The 19,071-nt window shown below is 55.3% G+C and overlaps 8 protein-coding genes across 8 annotated transcripts; 4 read left to right on the top strand and 4 right to left on the bottom strand.

Moving 5' to 3' along the window:
- Positions 1-192: 192 nt before the first annotated feature.
- Positions 193-1,366, top strand: ColSpa_08638 (protein SERAC1; the record flags this gene model as incomplete). The annotated part of the gene is made up of 3 exons (XM_049274850.1): positions 193-288; positions 356-372; positions 790-1,366. The coding sequence occupies 3 exons, from the start codon at positions 193-195 to the stop codon at positions 1,364-1,366; spliced, it is 690 nt and encodes a 229-aa protein (XP_049130807.1).
- An 808-nt stretch (positions 1,367-2,174) lies between these two features.
- Positions 2,175-4,754, top strand: ColSpa_08637 (uncharacterized protein; the record flags this gene model as incomplete). Its single annotated transcript, XM_049274849.1, is given in 3 exon segments — positions 2,175-3,547; positions 3,697-4,645; positions 4,659-4,754. 3 exon segments carry the CDS (start codon positions 2,175-2,177, stop codon positions 4,752-4,754), a joined length of 2,418 nt encoding a protein of 805 aa, XP_049130806.1.
- A 1,363-nt stretch (positions 4,755-6,117) lies between these two features.
- On the bottom strand, positions 6,118-7,062 carry ColSpa_08636 (small COPII coat GTPase SAR1; the record flags this gene model as incomplete). Its single annotated transcript, XM_049274848.1, has 1 exon — positions 6,118-7,062. The coding sequence occupies one exon, from the start codon at positions 7,060-7,062 to the stop codon at positions 6,118-6,120; it is 945 nt and encodes a 314-aa protein (XP_049130805.1).
- A 1,037-nt stretch (positions 7,063-8,099) lies between these two features.
- Positions 8,100-10,200, bottom strand: ColSpa_08635 (putative ADP-ribosylation factor-binding protein; the record flags this gene model as incomplete). The annotated part of the gene is made up of 4 exons (XM_049274847.1): positions 8,100-8,306; positions 8,361-8,866; positions 8,925-9,603; positions 9,655-10,200. The coding sequence occupies 4 exons, from the start codon at positions 10,198-10,200 to the stop codon at positions 8,100-8,102; spliced, it is 1,938 nt and encodes a 645-aa protein (XP_049130804.1).
- Positions 10,201-10,748: 548 nt separating this feature from the next.
- ColSpa_08634 (ribosome biogenesis protein ytm1) lies at positions 10,749-11,927 on the top strand (the record flags this gene model as incomplete). The annotated part of the gene is made up of 1 exon (XM_049274846.1): positions 10,749-11,927. The coding sequence occupies one exon, from the start codon at positions 10,749-10,751 to the stop codon at positions 11,925-11,927; it is 1,179 nt and encodes a 392-aa protein (XP_049130803.1).
- A 224-nt stretch (positions 11,928-12,151) lies between these two features.
- ColSpa_08633 (translation initiation factor IF-3) lies at positions 12,152-15,308 on the bottom strand (the record flags this gene model as incomplete). The annotated part of the gene is made up of 3 exons (XM_049274845.1): positions 12,152-12,358; positions 12,635-15,229; positions 15,285-15,308. The coding sequence occupies 3 exons, from the start codon at positions 15,306-15,308 to the stop codon at positions 12,152-12,154; spliced, it is 2,826 nt and encodes a 941-aa protein (XP_049130802.1).
- Positions 15,309-15,626: 318 nt separating this feature from the next.
- On the top strand, positions 15,627-16,655 carry ColSpa_08632 (uncharacterized protein; the record flags this gene model as incomplete). The annotated part of the gene is made up of 1 exon (XM_049274844.1): positions 15,627-16,655. The coding sequence occupies one exon, from the start codon at positions 15,627-15,629 to the stop codon at positions 16,653-16,655; it is 1,029 nt and encodes a 342-aa protein (XP_049130801.1).
- A 264-nt stretch (positions 16,656-16,919) lies between these two features.
- Positions 16,920-17,817, bottom strand: ColSpa_08631 (heat- and acid-stable phosphoprotein; the record flags this gene model as incomplete). Its single annotated transcript, XM_049274843.1, has 3 exons — positions 16,920-17,042; positions 17,108-17,682; positions 17,748-17,817. 3 exons carry the CDS (start codon positions 17,815-17,817, stop codon positions 16,920-16,922), a joined length of 768 nt encoding a protein of 255 aa, XP_049130800.1.
- Positions 17,818-19,071: the final 1,254 nt, after the last annotated feature.

The raw sequence follows: 19,071 nt of genomic DNA, 5'->3' as shown, positions 1-19,071 counted from the left end.
GTGTGACCAGTCCGTCCGGTGTGCAACACTCCATCACAAGGGCATCTGCGACGGGATTTCCCTCCTTTTCGAGTATCGCATCGCAGCTTAGGCCTGCGCCTCGCGAGTTAAGAGCCAGGCAACGGACGCCATTCAATCACCTCGACGTTACGCGTCGAGCCGCCTCGTCTTGGCTTCAGCTGCGGCTCTAACATGACTACTCTTTTCCTCTCCAGCCGTAACCTTACCCCTATTGATATAAAGTCGTTCCATGCAGGCTCCCTCCCCCTGCATTTACGATTCTTACTTGTCTCTGCTCGATACACCTAAATCGAATATAAACCCGCCAATCTTTGGAAAGTGTTAGCTGCAGTAGCGAGCGAGCGACAACTAGTCTTCTTTCTTTAAAGTCCCCTGCTGCTGACTCGGTCGCGAGCAAGCAAGCATGGTAAGTGAACGTTCATCTTCGTCCCGTCACCGGCTTAAACTCTTGCGGAACGGCCCGCACCCACGCTCATCACTATCCCTGCTGTCTTTGTTTGCTACTCGTTCATCCTCTTCTCTCGTGTGCCTGCCTTGCTGCACTGGTAGTACTCCCAGAGAGAGACCGGCCGATACAAGAGCTGTCTCTCAGTATCTTGCTTCTGCCTCGTACCCACTAACCAAACATGCGCATACTCAGGGGTCCATCAATAAGCACATTTCCCGCTACGAAATCACTGCTGTTTTCAATCATCCTGACGCCACTGTCGACGTCGTTCTGGTCCATGGCCTCAACGGCGACCCGGAGAAAACATGGACGTCTCCTAGTAGTAAAGGCGTCTTTTGGCCTGCCGATCTACTACCCCAGTCCCTGGGAAAGACCCGCGCCAACATTCTGGTCTATGGCTACAACGCAGACGTCTATACAACCGGCAGAAGCCATAAAAGTGCCAGCGATAACTTCATCTCCCAGCATGCTCAGACTCTGGTCACCAACCTCACCCTATACCGCAAGAGTGAGCGAACGTCCAACAATCCCATCATCTTCGTTGCACACAGTCTAGGCGGTCTACTTGTCAAGCGGGCTCTGCTTTACTCCAACGATGTCAGAGACAGGAACCAAGAAGACGCCAGATCCATCTTCATCTCAACCTATGGCATCATCTTTCTAGGTACTCCCCATACCGGTTCGGACATGGTAACATGGGGGCTCGTCTTGCAGAGAATGGCAGACGCCATAGCGCCCAGAAAAGTCTTTGAAAGCGAGTCCGTCCTTCTCAAGACCCTGAAAAAAGATAACGAGACCCTGGAAATCATCAACAATCACTTCCTCGACATCTACCAGCGTTTTCAGATTCACATGGCCCACGAAAACCACAAGACGGATGTCAAAGGCACAAAGTGAGTACATTTCTCCTTACATCGACTTCGATTTGCATCAGAGGAGTTTGAATAGTGCTGGTTCTCGTCTCTCCCCCACGGCATCTCAATTCCATCAGTTATGCTTTTCTATAGTGTCACCAGTTTCTATTCCTTTTATCACCTCATGCTACTTCTCATTCTGCGCACGAAATCGCCCAGTTGTTACCTGCTCTTGTTGTTTCTCAACGTTCCCCCTTTCTGACATAAGATTAATATCATTCGAAAATATGCAAAGCAGCCACTACAATGAGCTGCACCTGTATGTAGCGTACTATGACTAACATCTACGATGCATCATAGAATGTTAGTGGTGGACGCCAGATCAGCAAGTCCGCAATTGCCGGGCGTCACTTACTACGGCATCGAGGCCACCCATTCTGGCATGTGCAAATTCGACAGCACCAGCGCGCCTGGATACAGAAATGTATCAACCGCCATTCGGGACTGGGCAGAAGAAGCCCCGCCAGTGATCCGCACTCGCTGGGAAATCGAAAATGAAGACAGGAGAGCGAGAGCCCAGTCAGAAGCCGCTGAGAGGACGCGCAACTACAGAAGCCCCACGAGCACATCTTCACTAGGTACTTTCTCCTCACCCATCTCTCCTATAGCTCCCAACCTAGCCGCAGCCGTTGCCGTAGGACTCCCATGTGAATGCCCCTATTAAAGTCAAGGACCAATGGCCAGGGATGGGATAGTTGGGAAACACCTTGAAGATTGATTCTAATATGGCATCAGATTTCAGAAACAACCAAGCTACTCAAGCCTCGTCACCGACTGACACTACCAGCACCATGTGCTACTCCCCATCTGGCTCAGCACGGGAATTCTCTACTCCTCGCCCTCTTTTTGTCCACCCTGACCGGTTTCGGCCCAATTCGTTCTTCAAGGGCCGTGAGGAGGAGCTGCGCAGTCTCCACAGGTTGCTGACAGACTCCAAAAGACGATCAGAAGGTACTTCAGCCGTGCTAGTCCAGGGCATTCCCGGGGCTGGGAAAACGCACTTGGCTCGGCAGTATGTGTTCAACCACAAAGATGACTACCCAGGCGGCATATACTGGATCAGATCGACAACGCTGCAAGACATGGAGGACGGCTTTTGGCGCATCGCCAAGACCGAGGCTATCAGGAGTATGGCGGCTCAAGAAGAAAAGAAGAACTTGTTGAACCCTCAAAAAATGGTGGAGATCGTCAGAAGTTGGTTCAACGAGTCAGAGAACTGGCTGCTGGTGTTCGACGGTATTCGCTTCGGCGACAACGCTGTACTTGACTTTATACCCGACAGGCCAAACACCAGCCTTATCTATACGTCAACAGAGCGCGCCGAACCTGGTGCATACCGTCTGGATAACCCCAGTGTCATGAAGCTCGGTCTACTTCCGGTCCAGGACGCGCAGGAGTTATTGCTCGAAGAAATGGGGAAGAAACAACCATACACGACTGACGATCTCAGACGTGCCCAAGATTTGGTGCAGCTGATGGGTCGTCTCTCCCTGATGATCCACGCGGCAGCATTGCAGATGAACGCAACACGGGAGCCCCTAGCAAAGTATCTAAAGTCATTCCGGGACACGCCGAAAGTAGGGATTCTTCCGGCTTTCAAGACCATCCGAGACCAACTGCAAAAAAGAGGCGACACCGCCGCACTGAATCTTATATACATCCTTTCCTTCTTCAGTCAATCGATGCCAGTCGAAATGCTAGCACTTGGTTTGAAGGCTCTCGACAAGCGCACGCCGGTGAAGACGGAAACCACCCGCCACAAGAGAAGCTTGACTCGCACTTTCGTCACGTTGATCGACTTTGCCCTCGTTGAGCGGAACGAAACGGACGATATTTCTTCCTCAAGCTCTCAAAGTTCTCGTCAAAGCGTCGACCTCATTCCCGAACCCTTGGATACGCTCCGCGTTCACAGCATTGTGCAAGCATTCTTCATCGAACTCCTTGCTGAAGAGGGACAGTTGGAGTTTTGGCTGGAACGGGCGGTTCGTGTCTTCTGCCGCTCATTTGATGAGGCCGACGCCAGAATGAACAAAGATCCTGTCACTGGCTTGCCAGATGACTACAGGCAGTACATAAGACATGGAAAGAAGCTGATGGAGCACCTCGATCGTCACAAGCCTTCTCACACGTCTCATAAAGCCTGGGAGCAATCCAATCTCCAACGGTAAGTTCATCCCCATGCATCAACTCTGTGGGTTCTACGTCTACTACACCTTATCGGCCGCTACTGCTGCTCCCTGGCTTCTTTATTCTTCTTCCTGTTACCTTGCTTCTCCTGGACTATTTCGATAGGACGCTAACGCTGAGATACAGAGACAATTCAGGAAACTTGGTTGCGGCTAGATTGGACCTCGAAGCACGACTTGCGAAGCTTCCAAGGGAAATTGACGAGTTGCAAAAAGCCATATCAACAGATATTGTAGACGGGAAGAAGACTGTCACGCACACTTCCGTCTTCGAACGCACAAACAGCGTATCTTCACAGTCGACAGATGCTTCTAACGGTGCGAACTTCTCGAACCGCACTTATCCTGAGGATACAGAATATGAGTCTCCGCTCACCTTCGTCGACCCGAATCATTTCCACTTGCCATATGTCCCATTTCCGGAGGACCGAGAGCCCCGAATGGAAGACGAGAGATCCGAGGATCGGACCATTACTCCGTACCCTCCGGATGTGGTAGAGGGAATGTACCCAACCTCTTCCGAGTCGGAGTGGATTGTCGTTTCCAGACACCGCTCCGTGAAAAAACGAGAGCAGCGGCGCTACCGTGATCATGGGGGAGCGTGGAGAGAAACTGCCACAACAACCAACGATCCCCGCGTTAGCATCAGCCGTGAATCTGCCCGCGGTCTCATTACACCACCTCAATCTTCGAGAGGGGGAAGGTCTCCTAGTCGTTCAAGAGTGACTGCCATGAGCGAGGCTGAAACCGAGCTCATGCACATCAAAAAGGGCTCTCCCCCTCCCCCTCGAGGCGGTGGTTACATTCAAGACAAAGGCCGAAGCTCCAGCACAGGTACTGCCGCGAAGCCATTGTCCATTCTGGGCAAGGCCAGCTATGCCAATGTAATATCCGGGACTACCGTCGAAGATGAGGCGTCATTGGATCCGGAGTTTCTTACGCCACCATCAAGAGCGGGAAGCATTGACAGAGTAGCCGCCTACGATGATGCTCTCTCAGTCAATAGCTTGCGGACCATCGATAGCGCGCCCGTTTCGATCGCGCAAAGAATGAAAGAGAACCGGCTTCCGGATACGGTCAGCTCTATAGGCCAACCTCGAGCGAGTAGACCACCAGGACCACAACAGGACCGAGAAGCACACCCGTCTCGACAAACATACTTATCCGACTTATTTCGACGTGTGACCGGTTCTGCCACCACAACAAAGCACCAAAAAGAATCTGGCAAGGGGAAAACAGCTCTCGGTGGATCAGGGGATTCGTCAGACGCAGTGCTACCCGCTCCTCAGTCTACTGAACACTTGCCGAACATGCTTCGCGAGGGTACCAGGACAGCAAACTCCAGTCCAGGAACGCAACACACTGCATTCTATCCTCTAGGATTACCGGTTGTTACGAGCCAGATGAGCAGCCTGCAGCAGGCTCCTATAAGCCAACAGGGCGCCACAACCTCTCGATTGCCCTACCCTTTGCATGACGGGGAGTCTTATGGCAAGGTTCTTTCACGGTCTAACCCGAATCTCGAACGTCCAAGTTTGGACATCTCATCGCCTGCAACCACGGCGTCAGGGAGCTTTATCAAAGCCAGACCGCCGAATGGGTACTCATCACAACCAATGTCGAGAAATCCGAGCTCAAACCCTCAATTCGCGGCGGTGACAGGCTCAATGGGCACTCCCGTGAGTAGCAACAGCGGAAGTGTCAGATCAAGCTTGGCCCGCCCCCGGGCACCGTCAATGGTTGAGACGGAACCTTCTCCGCGGCTCACACCAATTGATATGGACCAGACATCTTACGGTGTCTGGAGACAAAGACAGAATGGATACCCTCATGATGAGACACTTTTTGGGGGGAGCAATGTGTCCAGTCTGCTGCCTATGGGGCGGGTGCCCAATTTTGGGGCGGCGCGAGAAAGTCCAATAACCAGCCCACGAAGTGCCTCGGGCGGGGAGAGTATGGCTCGATCTGGGTCGGGGGGCATCCGACTCGCGGATGGCAGTATTATCGAGTTTGGTGAAATGGCCGTCGATGTTGCAGAAGCCCAACGACGGCGGCCGGCTCAGACGGATCGGGAACGCCTTCAGCGAAGGTCCGAGGAGGCAGTCAAGTTTTCACGCCAGGTAAGAGCTGGCAACGTTGCCGAGTCACCCCCAGAATCGGCGTACATTGGACTTGGTGTCCGGCTGGGATAGATGGGATTACACTGTTGGTTCTCGTCCTAGAATGTGGTTTTCGGAACGGCTGGCTATAAGCGACATTACAGGTCCGGCGTTGAAGCATAGTAAAAGCGGTATTGCGGAGACTACACGTTTGGTTTTGGTAGCGAAAGCCAGTTTAGGAAGCTTCGCGTTTCTTTTGTCTTGTTATCATAGGAAAACAGCGTAGTAGAATGTTTACATGGTGTTCTGCTCACTATTTATTTGCCCTTTTCAAGACCGGTTCCCGCTTAGTAAAATCTAACAGTCTAAAAGTAAAGGGTGCGACGCCCACCCGCCCGTTGCAAGATAGTCCTGCGTTCTCAACACAGCCCCTGTGGCATTGGCATTGTTCATTCCTTTGGCGCCAGCATGAGCACGTACTCCCGCGTGCTGTGTCCCAGCTTGATCATGTCCTTGTCCCTCAACTCGTAGTAGCGACTGTCCGCCACCTTGTCCCCGTTCAGCACCGTCCCGTTGGCGCTCTCCAAATCGATGAGGTACGGCTTCACCTTGCCGATGCGGTCGCCAAACTCGTTCCTCTTCTCGACGTGCCGGAACTGGATGACGGCGTGCTGCTTGCTGATGCTCGGGTGCTCGGCCATCAGGTCCACGACGGCCGCCTCGCGGCCGACGAGCCAGCAGCTCCGCGCGCTCAGGTCCACCGTGTCGACAATGTCGGCGCCCTTGAAGACGAAGAGCTTCCACTGGTCCTTGGCGGGCGGCTTGCGCGCCTCGGCGGGCTCGTGGTACTTTAGCACGATCGAGGTGCCGTCGGCCTGCTGCACCGAGTTGGAGGCCGCCGCGAGCAGGCCCGTCGTGCGCAGGTTCGGCTTCTCCTTGGGCTTCTCGGGCTCCTCGCCCTTGGAGACCGCGAAGGAGGCGTTTTGGTCGGGGAGCGGGCCCGCGCGGCGGAGGGGGCTGGCGGGAGCCGGTCGTTTGCGTTTGGGGGCGTCGGGTTCCGAGTCGGAGCCGGAGTCGCGGCGGCGGTGCCGGGATCGCCGTCTGCGTCGCTCTCTGTCGCGGTCGCGGTCGCGTGATCGGGAGCGTTTCCGCGAGGAAGAGTCCGGCGTGCGCGAGCGGCGTCTCTCGCGCCGATCTCGCGATCGTGACCTCCGCTTTTCTCTGTGTCTGTCGGAGCCGCGGTCGCGGTCGCGGCCGTGGTCTCGGTCTTTGCTTCGTCTGCGCCGGTGGCTATCACGGTCTGCGGTGTCCCTGCGCGGTCTAGTGTCTTCGTCGTCGTCGTCGGGGCGGCTGCGCCGTGAACGGTGGTCGCGGCGCTCGTCGTCTGAGTCCATTCTGTGATTTCGTTTCTCAAGAGCGCGAACTCGAGAAGATTGGGGTTTTGCTGGTAGTTGGCTAGGCCGCCGACGCAGGCTTGAGGGTCGAGGGCGGTCTCTGCCTGGCAGAGCGCGTCGGACGGGCTGCTACACGCGACAACCGCAGCGCTTCTGTGGCCGCGGACCGAAGGTGGGCTTCGCTGAGAAAATTTGGTGAGAAAGCAGGGTTCTCTACAGAAAGTCGCTGGTAAGGGACGTGTAACAGACGGTAGCGTCCAGCTCGCAGGCAACGGGGGAAAAATCCGCCTGTAACTCTGAGGTCATCCCGCGGGCGGACGTGCGCTTTGGCGCCTGATAGACAGCGGCGCAACCCCACACCCGCCGTGTTTCCGGCCCGCAGGTACGCAAAAGAGCCCCGCTCCGGCTCCGTCCCTCTGCCCATTCGAGAGACATCAGTATTGTCATTCCCGTCTAGCTCGGCTGTCCTCGATTGCCCTTGTCCCACTTGCGCTCTGTAGCCTGCATCACTAGAAGAGGACATGAGTCCTCCATCACACCACCACTACGGCCACCTCCCTGAACGGCAAAAACGATGGTCACACGGTGTTGCTTGCGCGAAGTAGCGAACAACAGGGTCTGCGAAGATTGGTTCGTTGCCGCGCTCTCACGTCGTAAGTTTAAGCGGTTTGCTCGGGTTCAATGAGAGAGACGAAGGGTGTCGATAGATAATAGGGCCATGTTGCTGCCTTCACGGCATATCTCGTCAGATCCGTGATGAACGGTATTTCCAGCCGAGCTGTTTGGCTCCTGCTAATTGGACATATTCAATCCCATCCTGTTTTCACGCGGAGGACTAGTCAAGAAGTGAAATGCCCGCGTCGACATGCGTGCCACGTGGGGAGCTACTGACGGAGAGGCAACCGGCACTGCTTTCTCAACTATCTTGAATACCTTAGATTCTATACCTTTTTATCGCACCTCACGACGTGCCTCTTATCCCCTAAGGCCTCTGATCATGGCCCTTTTCCACAAAATCATCCCGAAAAACTGCTTAATTATGCGATGCTGAACTCAGGAATCTCACCCATCTCGTTCTTCGCCTCCGCTCCCACCTTGTAAGAGATCCTCCACCGCAGTTTGAGAGACTGAACTTTGCGGTTCTTGTCTCCAGTATGCCATACTTCTACGAACTGCGTTACACCTCGACTCTGGTTGGGGGCCAATGAGCGCCCTGTCTGGGGTCTGAGACCAAGTTCGTAACCCTGATTGAAGTCAGCTGTTTGTTCATCCTGATTAGACGTGTATCGGAACCTTACCCTTGTTGCGGCGAGCTGGTAATGAAGCTCTGTAATGGGTTGCGCAGAATTGTTCGAGAAAGCAAAGCTCAGGTTCATAGCATTGCCAGTTCCAGTCCTCCCGGCAATCATCTCGATCTTGACAATAGAGTCGCTAACAGTTGCCTTGTGTTCCTTGGGTTGGCTAGGCGCTTCGGGTGGCAGAGCTGACGAGAAGGACCATTCGTCATCATCGTTCGCAGCTGCTGCGGGTGGCGCGGTCGCCGCAGGTGGAGGAGCAGGAGTGGCAGGCTTAGAGGGAAAGACGGGCGAGGCAAGGGCGGCAAAGGGGTCGTTTGAGGCTGGAGCCTGCTGCTGAGGAGGCTTAAATGCAGACATTCCAGAAGGCTGAGGAGTGCCAGATTGGGACACTGAAGGGGATGTGAAGGACGCGAACTGGGAGAAGGACGGCGCTTGGGGTGTCGCTGTGTTGCTCATAGTACCCTTTGCGCTGTTGTTCTCCGTCACGGAAGATAGCAGTGCGGGCCCTGGGATGTCTATCTCTGGTCAGTATAGGACACACATTGAAGGACAAGGTAGGCTTACTCTGATTCGCTCCAAAGCCTAACGTCAGAGCACCTCCTTGACCGTAGCTTGTAGAATCGCCGCCAATAGAAAGACCGAGAAGGTCGTTCTCGATGCCGGCCGACTGTGAACCCGGTTGTCCCGAAGACGAGCCGTTCGCCGTGTCCGGCTCCCCATCAAAATCGATCAGAGACAGCTCTTGTGCCGCGCTCTTGGAAGAGCCAGAGGTCGACGGTAGCGGCGCCCCGCTGGCCACCTTCTGCGCGGCCTCCAGATCGCCCTTCTTCATGAGTTTGTACCGCTCCACCGTCCGGTGTATGCTGTCGTTGATCTCAAGCAGCTTTGCAACAGCCTCATGATCATCGGATTCCTCCTCACACATTTTCTGGATCTTGGGCTGCGCACTCTGTAAGGCAGCAGCGAGCTCGGAGAAGACATCTCCATCCTTCATCGTATCGCCCTGCTGGAACGCCTCGAGTCTCTCCTCCAGCAACCGCGCCTTTGCTTGGATCTTTGCAACTTCTTGAGCAGCCTTTGCGCGATAGTCCGTCTTGGATCGTGTATCGTAACCGGCCATGATCTTCATCAAACGGTTCGCCTCTTGCAGGTCCTCGGGCGTGCCTCGGCGAATGAGCTCCTGAAGCTTGGCTGATTGCGCCTCACGCTCCTCCTCCTCCATCTCCTCGGCAGATTTCAGATTCTGTGTCTGTCAGTACCATCCGTAGACCTTGAAAAAGAAAATGAAGCTCACATCACTGGGGTTGAGCACCGCGGCGTCATCACGCCTAACCTCAGGGAACGTATACCCCTTGTAGCTCAGAAGACGATGCATGTCCCGAATGAAGCCCAGATCCTCCTTGTATCTGCTTGTTTCGCATATCGTACTCCTCCACTCCTCAATCGCCTCGAGGATCTTCATCTGTACCCGCGTCGCCCGTATCGGGGGTCGTTCGGGGAACCTCCTGACGAGCTCATTGAGAAACTCCTTCGTGCTGATCTGCAGATGAAACGGATAGCCGCAGTTCTTAACGCAGATGTCGAGCAGGTTGAGTGCCAAGAGGGCCACGTTGGGGTTGCGGTGGTTGATATAGCTGACGATGGCGACAGCGGCCTCGCGCGGGGCGGAGCCCTTCTTGGAATTGATCAGGTCGGAGATCTCAAGGTTCAGAGCGAGGTTCGGCTCGTAATTCTCGGGACTGCAGGCAGCTTGGATGAAGCGCTGCAGCTGCGATGGCGTGGGCGAGCCCATCTCGCCCCAGCGATCTCGGGCCGCAGCTCTGGCTGATGCGGCCTCCATCGTTGCGGTGGTTTCGATTGGGTACGGCCTTGGGCGGCGAGGTAAGGGAGCTATCTCGGCGGTTGGAATGTCGTCTTTCGTCGTCGTTTTTGGATTCTCAAGCTACGAAAGACATTGAATTTGGTGGCCGGTGGAATCAAGAGCTGGCCGAGCAAGCGCCTGCGAATTGGACAGAGTGGATTAGGTCGGCGCAGGCATCCCTCATGAACCCTTTGATAGGTACCGACAATGGCATCTGTGGCCGAATGACGAGGGGCTGCTGAGTGACAAGCGGCGCGGGAGGAGCCACCTCGATTCCAACAAGGTGGCCTGTGCTTCTCGTGTGGGCTACCTCATCTCCCCAAAAGTTGCGTACGCTTAATTGCATATGCGGGCCCGAAGATGCTGTTTATCGAATTTTTTTGTGCTACCACTCTTGATTTTGCCCCTCCAAGTACCCCGCCAAACCGTCCCTTGAGAACGACCCTGCGAACCGTAAGGATTTCGTTCAGAGTCTCTCCCTCCACCTCTCGAGCGCCATTCTCAACCCTCCGCCCGATCCTCGAAAAATGGTCCGCCACAAGAAAGACAACTTCGGCTCTCGCGGTCGCAAGAACCACACCTCGGGACCTCCGCGACAGCGCCAGCCCCGAGATGGCGACGACGCTGAAGCACCCACCTCCCGCCCGACTTTCAAGGCCGCCTGCTGGGACCTGGGCCACTGCGACCCCAAGCGATGCTCAGGCAAGAAGCTGATCCGCATGGGCATGATGCGCGACCTTCATGTTGGCCAGCGCCATAACGGAGTCATCATCACCCCCAACGGCAAGCACACCGTATCCCCGGCCGACCGCGACCTCATGGAGCAGTACGGCGCCGCCGTGGTCGAGTGCAGCTGGGCGCGCATGAAGGACGTGCAATGGAACAAGGTTGGAGGAAAGTGCGAGCGTCTGCTGCCATATTTGGTGGCTGCGAACACGGTCAACTACGGCAAGCCGTGGAAGCTGAACTGTGTCGAGGCGCTGGCTGCGGCTTTCTATATCTGTGGACACCCCGAGTGGGCGGAGCAGGTTCTGGCGCCTTTCTCTTATGGCGAGGCGTTCTTGGAGATCAACGGGAGTCTACTGAAGAAGTACGCGGCGAGCGAGGACGAGAAGGGCGTGAAGAGGGTTCAGGACGAGTGGTTGGACAGGCTTGATAAGGAGTACGCGGATAGCAGAGAAGAGGCTGACGCCGATGACATGTGGAAGGGAGGAAACACAAATCGGAGAGTTATACCCGATTCCGATGAAGAGGAAGATGACGAGGATGAGGACGATGAGAGCGGGGAGGAGTCCAGCGAGGGTGATAGTGCCGACGGCATATACCTAGGCAAGAAGCCTGCGAAAGACGAGGAGGAAGAGGAAGAAGACAAAGACCCGTACGCTATATCAGACGACAGCGACGAAGATGCGGCCATGGAGGAGATCCGTCGTAAGGTGCTCGCATCAAAGACGTTCTCGAATCCTGCGGCAGAGGAGAAGAAAAAGCCCGAGGCGATACCGCGTCCGCAGACCCTGAAGCCGGACTCGGATGTTGAGCCAGACTCGGACAATGGGGAAGATGACGATGATTTCGACAACATCATCAATGCCACGCCCGTCACCGACAAACTAGGCTTGGCCAAACTCGAGAAGGAACGGTCACAGTCGACAGTGACAAGTAGGACGTTCTCGTCAAGCACCATCTCCGCACCAAAGCGATGGTAAAATAAGACAAAAGTCGAGTCGAAAGTGGGTGAAGATGCCTTGATACATATGGTACAATTGCCATTATGGACTATTTCTACAGTGATGTTTTATATGAGTTGTGTCTTTGAGTGAGCCACCCTCCACAAAGATCAGTTCTGACGGACGAGCACATTTTCCGTGCCTGCTGCTCCGTTCTATGCCTATGGTATCCAAGTTTCCCCTCGTACAAGCGTCTCCATATCCTACAAGCTCCGCTTCTCTCTTACTTCCTCGTAAGTCTGGATCTGATCGCCAACCTTGAAGTCTGTGAAGCCATCAAAGGCGATACCACATTCGGTACCTTTCCTGATCTCGTTCACGTCCTTTTTACCGTGCTTGAGGGTATCGATCTTGCCTGGAGGTGGTGTTAGACTAAATCCAGTGTGTGAGTAAGGGGCTTCAGGGTTCAACTTACCATCAAAGATCTTCTCGCCCCTCCGCAAGACGCGCACGCTTGTCGATCGAGTGACCATTCCGTTCCTCACCTTGCAACCAGCAATATTCTTGTATACGCGTCCCTTGATGTTGATGGGGAAGACCTGCAAGATATCCGCCTCGCCAACAACCTTGGAGGTTACCTTGTCGGCCAAGTTCTCAGACATGACCTGCTTCACCTCGTCCGCCAAGTGGTAAATGACAGTGTGGTCCAAGATCTTGACGCCCTTCTCCTCGGCCAGATGCTTGACGTGGGCCGGAACAGTGCTGTTGAAGTTGGCAATCACGCTGTTGGAGGCTTCGGCGTGCTCGACGTCCGACTCAGAAACTTGGCCAGCAGATGAGCGAAGGATGCGAGGCTTCACCTCGTTGTTGCCAATCTCGTTGATGGTCGCGCAGACAGCCTCAACGGATCCCACAACGTCACCCCTGACCATGAAGTTGACAACCTTGGTGGCGATGATTTCGCCTCCCTCAGCATCGACTGCCTCAATCTCCGCAGCGACTTCCGCAGCGACCTTGGCTTCACGCTCGCGCTGCTCCTGCTCGGCCAGCTGCTTCGAAGATGCCTCTCGTTCGCGCATCTCCTCGCGGTAATCAACAGCTGTTCTCGCCCGATCCTCGTCGGGTGCCTGGAGGATTTCGTCACCAGCGGCAGGAAGTTCGTCTCTCCAGCCAAGTACCTCGACAGGCGTGCCGGGCGGTGCTTCCTCAAGCTCCTGACCGGCCTCGTTCCGCAGGAGCCGAACTCTGGCCCAGGCGGTGCCTGCTACAACGAAATCTCCTGGGCGTAAAGTGCCTCGTTTGACAAGGACGTTTGCAGACTTGCCGTATGGCTTCACGCTAGCTTCGAGCACCCAGGCTTCTGCCAAGCCATCGTCCTCAGCACGCATGTCCTGGATGTCCGCAAGGGTGACGATGTTCTCTTCAAGGTCACTCATACCTTGGCCGGTCTTTCCACTGACGCAAACGACCTGGACGTCGCCGCCAAAGTCTTCGATTTCGACGCCGTGACGGGCAAGATCAGCCTTGACTTGATCGGGCTTGGCATCTTCCTTGTCACACTTGTTGATGGCCACAATGATCGGTACCTTTGCCGACTTGGCATGCTTGATGGCTTCGATGGTTTGAGGCTTGACACTGTCATCAGCAGCCACGACCAACACCACAATGTCAGTGACGTTAGCGCCACGTTGCCGCATGGTCAAAAAAGCCGCGTGGCCGGGAGTGTCAAGGAAGGTGATGAGCTTGCCCTCGGACATCTTCACCATGAAAGCGCCAATGTGCTGGGTGATGCCACCGTGCTCTTGGGCTGCCACGGAGGACTTCCTCAAATAGTCCAGCAGCGTCGTTTTGCCGTGATCAACGTGACCCATGATAGTAACAACCGGGGGTCGCGATGGCAACGCTGTCACGTCCTCTGGCGGAGGCCTAGGCCTGAGGTCTCTGACACCACCAGTGTCAACTGTTGGCTCGAAACCAAACTCCTGGGCAACCAGGGCAGCAGTTTCTCCAGTCATGATGCTGTCCTCGGTAATGTCCTCGAATCCCATCTCTGCCAAAGACCTAAGGAACTCCTGAGGCTTCATTTTGAGTGCGGTACCTAGGTTCGAAATGCTAATGAACTCGGGCAGGAAGATATTTTGAGGTGCAGCCTTTTCCGAAGCCAGCCTCCGCGCCCTTGCTTCGGCCTTCTTGCGGCGATGCTCAGCTTCCCGGCTTGCACCATTATCTTCCCATTCCTCGTTCTCGTCCTCCCACTTTTGTTGTGCTGATGACTTTTTCGCGCCGCGAGAAGACCCGTAAGCATCTCCTCTCCGGCTTCCGGCCTTGTCGCGTCGCCTTGGATCGCGGCTGATCTCGTAGGACTCATCGAACTCCCGTGCTCGACGTTCAGGCTTTGATGGATCCTCCTCTACGACCTCTTCCGTCCTCCGGAAACTGTCGTACTTGTTGTGGCCAGCATCGGGGCGTGATTTCCAGGGTTTGTTGTCAGGTCGCTTGTACTTGTCGGCCACGACTTCTTTAAATTTGGCAAAGAAGTCCTCTTTCGACAAGCCTGAGTCTGATGGCGTGTCGCGAGCTGTATCTTGAGAAGTTTTGTTGATTTTCCTCAAGAGTTGACCCCATCCACCTGTCTCCTGAGCATCCGGGTTCCCAAGGCCTTCCTGCCCTTGTGGTGGGGTGTTCTGTGCAGAAGAGCTCTTGCGCTCGTCCTTCGCGTTGTGTCGATGATGCGGTATTGGCGTGCCGGTTGGGGCTCTCTCTGCCTCGTGCCGATGTCTCCAATCTCTCGCCGCCAGAGGCTTATCCTCGAGGCCTCCCAGCGATTTCTTTGTGCCTGTACCAAGAGCGCTGGTGGGAGAACTTCGATGACCTTTGGCTCCACCCAAACCACCACTAAGGCCACCTAGGGGCTTCGGCTTTGTCGCAGTTCGTGCCGTGCCCTTGGCAAAGTTGGGTTTGATCTGCGTGGCCTTGGACTCAGTCGCTTTCTGGGCCGCCAGCTTTTGTCGAGCGGCAATCTCGTGAGGGAGAAGTAAGCCATCAAGCGAGTCGCTCTGGCCGACAGAGCCTTGTTGGTCATCAGTTCTCGGCGCTCTTGACGATAGACCTGCACCAAACGTCGGCTGGCCCCATCCGCTGGCCACCGGACCACGAGGTCCTGGGGAACTGCCTGGAACCCTGGCCGCTTTCACGCCGTTTCTGCTACCCCAGCCGCCGGTCTTGTCGTTGCCATTCGAGAGGGGATTCGATGCGTCTGAGTAGTTGCGCCGACCAAGACCATGCTGTCGCGACAGAGCGGGGTGGCGACAGAAGGCGCAGACGTAAGCACTGCTTCGCTCCTGTGAAGGGTTAGACTTCCAATTCAAGGCCAATCGGGGGTTCAAAGTCACTTACGTTCCATAACCTACATCGAAGCATGGTCTATTGTTGGGCGCAACAGAAAAGGCTGCGAAGACTGAGGAAACAAAAGACGAGCTCCGAGCTCGAGTCGCCCCAGAAATTTCTCGAGCTCCCAGTTCGAGGTCGGCCTGTGCAGGCAATTGCTCCCGAGGGATGAGTGAGACCTGATTGGCCTGTTGCGGTATCCACCGAAGGTAGGTCGGGTTTATGCAGGGGCATAAATGAATATGCAATCAATTCCCTGGCCCCTAAAGTAAAATCGCCAGCTTGGAGCTTAGATACCCCGGTCTTCAAACTCACAGCTCAACTCGCCATATCAGTGTCACGACGGTCACCATGGCGCCCAAAGTCAAAGCCGTTAAGTCCAAGTCGGCGCCCAAGAGGTCGCCTGGCACACCGCCGGCACCCTTTAAGAAACCAGCAGAGGTCCTTCAACCCTTGCTCGAGACGCTCTCGCCAAAACACGTCTACATCACCCATATCGATTCCAAGCCTACGGATTTCAAGAAGAAGATCTTTCTCGTGCCTGTTGGCATGAACATAGTTGTCGCCGCGCTCTTCGTTCTGCGCATGTACTACATCCTCCCTCATTACTTCAAGTTTGTCCAGTCCGCCATGGGCTACCCCAACGAAACAACCTTTCCAGCTGGCGATTCAACCTGGGGACAGCTGCTCTGGGAGGTTGCCAAGCGCGGCGCCTCTCTCACTCTGGATCTCATGCTCTTCATCTTCGTCTGGCCGTGGCCCATTGAATTCGTCTTTGGCCGGTCGTACGGCAACCCAGTTAGTTGGCGATGGAAAGTTGGCTTCCGAGAAAAGGAGATCTACGTCCGGCGCAGCCGGGAGTGGGACGAGCAACTAGGCGACATCTTCAAGGAGAAGGAAAAGAACGAGGCGCTGCAGCAGATTATTCGGCAGGCCTGCTCGCCACTCCTTCTTCAGGAAAAGACGGGCTACCTCACCATGACCGGCCAGTGGGATCTCGACTGGCAGGCCATGATTGACGCGCACACGATGGTGGACCGCAAGGACATCGCCCTGGACGCCTTTCGACGCTTGGTCTTGGTGCACCACGAGGACTACGGTTGGATGTCTATGGAGGAAGAGGGAGTGAGCGCCAAGGAGGACGACAGACGGAGGCAGGTATTCCAGTTTAGGGACGCTCTCGCTGCCATCGGCAAGGAAAACCTTTTCTTCCGCTGGATCGAGATTGTGCAGTTCGAGTCCTCGCAACCTGGCGGTTTCGGGCCCGAGAAGCAGGTTGAGGTGGCCAAACAGATCCGGGACCTGTTCCAGGAACAAGGCGTCGATTTCGACCAGGTATGGCACGAAGCCGTCGGAACAGACGGCCTGGCCGGTATGTAAAACGGCCTATGTATATGTATGGAACGCGGGATGCGTATCGACTTCATGTAAAATATAGAGCATCTCACAGAGTCTGGGGTGGTCTTCTGTGGACACAGGCGGGATCGGAAAAGCAAGATTTTGTTCATATTGTGGTTCAGACGTGAATATCCGACGCACGCTATGCTGCGAACGAATATGGACCAGGAAGAACGATGGTATATGATGGGGAGTCGCAACCAGGTTACCAAAGAGCATCGAGAGCCCGATATCTTGAGGGCCACCTTAATTGCTAGACTTCTTGCCCTTCTTAACGGGGCCGAGGGCAGCCTCTCTCTTCTTGGCCTCCTTCGCCTCAATCTCCTTCCTCTTAGCCGCCTCCTGGGCCTCGCGCTCCTCTCTCTCGGCCTGTAGTGGCGATTGGTCAGAATCAAAAGCGTGGAAATGAGGTGATTGATGCATGCAGGACTTACCTCTCTGCGAGCAGCATCTGCAGCTCTCTGCTCACGGATGAGTCTCAAGCGCGCGAGGTCAGCCTTGGCCTCGTCCGTCTTGCCGGCCTCGTGCAGCTTGCGGTATCTCTCCTTGGCCTGCGCGGCCTCCATGCTCTCGCGCTCCTTGCGGTTGTTGGCGACAGCCAGCTTCTTGACGCCCTCGGCGGCTTCATCGACCTCGGGGGCGGCGACGGGCGCCTTGGTCTGGTTACGGGCGGCCTTGGAGTGGTTGGGGTTGGCGGGCATGTCGGCCTCATCCTCGCTGCTCTCCTCCTCCGAGTCGGAGGGGGGCAGGTCGCCGACCTCGACGGCCTGGGCTCGCTTCTTAGCTATGGCGGCGTCCTTGCGGGCCTTGGCGGCGGCCTTTCGCTCGGCACGGGACATCTCAGCCTGGGGTTTGCCGTCGTCCTCGGAGCCGGACTCCTCCTCAGAGTCCTCCTCAGAGTCTTCATCGGAGCTCTCGTCGTCATTCTTCTTTGAGTCGGCAGACCACATGCTGATTTCATTGCCATCGGCGTCGAGGGGCCTGAGGTCGCGGGAGAAATGCTTGCCACCTGGTTTTTTTTCACGATTATCAGCATTGGAGAGGCGCTGTCGTAGGGCACACGTGCGAACAAACCTCCACGGGTAAACTTCCTGAACTTGCCGCCGCGGCCGCGAGAGTTGGATCCTGGCTGTCCGCCTGCCATCTTGATTGTGGTTTGGGGTTGTTTTCCTTGACTGGATTGTCTGGGTAGAGCGCGAAAAGTTGCGGGGTTGAAGTGGGATGTCTGTCGAGAATCGTTGGCGCAAAGGGTTGGACGGCGGGGTAAAAGTGTGCTCTGCTGGGTGGGCGGTGGCAGCACTTAAGCGTGGTGGTACAAGTGAGTGAGAGATGGTAACAGAGATGTGAAGAGAGAAGTAGTAATCACTGAATCAAGCGGGATCAGAGTGTCCGACAGTGAATAAGTCGTTCAATTATAGTCTCATTGGGCAGAAACTAACGAATACATGGAAGAGTCACAGGCTAAGGCGCGGCAGATTAGAGGAGGGGCAATCATCATTACCGTAGCATAACAGCATCCTTGAGACATGGCGCGCAAAGCACGATACTGCAGTCCTCAGTGTCAGTCAGTCCCTTGGGCTTTTTAGTTGGAGCACACCACACGACTGCAGAGTACCACAAACACAAACGCGTTCGTCTCTATTGGTTGGCGCTGACAGGTCTGTCCCCGGGGGGGGGGGCTCTCTTTGCCTGTTTGGCCTCATTTTCACCGCCACGACTTTTTGCCCCGCGCTAAAACGGGCAAGTCCCTGATTTTGAGACGCCGCACCAGAGTCTGCAGAGGGTCTTTGGGCTCTTGTTTCCAGCCACATGTGGCTGTCGCAGTCAAGAACGAATTCAGATGACGGTGTGATTCGAATAGGGAAGCTCTGGAGGCTGATGTCAACTGTAGTAGAACTGGTTGCTTGAGTTCTCGTTCGTTCATTCGGTTAAGTTGACTGATTCTTGCAGCCATCTATGTGCATGTTTGCTAGGCGATTTGTGACACGTGCGACTCTTGTCATCAAAATTTGGAAGAAGGCGAGACACAAGACTAGAGATAGACTCTCAGAAGAGAATTGAACTCGTCGCCGAAGTGTGATTGATTGTGCAGACTGTGTCTCGTCTAGATCATTCTGCCAACTAAATATTGTTATAGAAGTCGGCAGTTGACAGTCTGAGCACCCGACATGTAGAACCACGGAGCGAAAGCGAGAAGCCCGGTCAAACTGTGGGATTGCACTCTTCCACAGATCCTAATGACAACCCAAGGTGTGAGACGGGTTCATCCGCGTCAAATGCCAAGATTCGTTTGGCCGGCACCCGGCTTCGACTTTCGTCCCAGCTTCGCCAGCCGGGCAGCCCACCTTTGTTGGCTTCAGGGCACTTCAGCTGGTTTTGCCCGGGCTCCGGCGGAACC

The sequence above is a fragment of the Colletotrichum spaethianum genome (genome assembly GCF_022836535.1).
Source record: "Colletotrichum spaethianum MAFF 239500 DNA, contig23, whole genome shotgun sequence".
NCBI classification, from domain to species: domain Eukaryota; kingdom Fungi; phylum Ascomycota; class Sordariomycetes; order Glomerellales; family Glomerellaceae; genus Colletotrichum; species Colletotrichum spaethianum.
The sequence above is the reverse complement of the archived record's forward strand: the minus strand, read 5'-3'. Positions and strand labels throughout refer to the sequence as shown.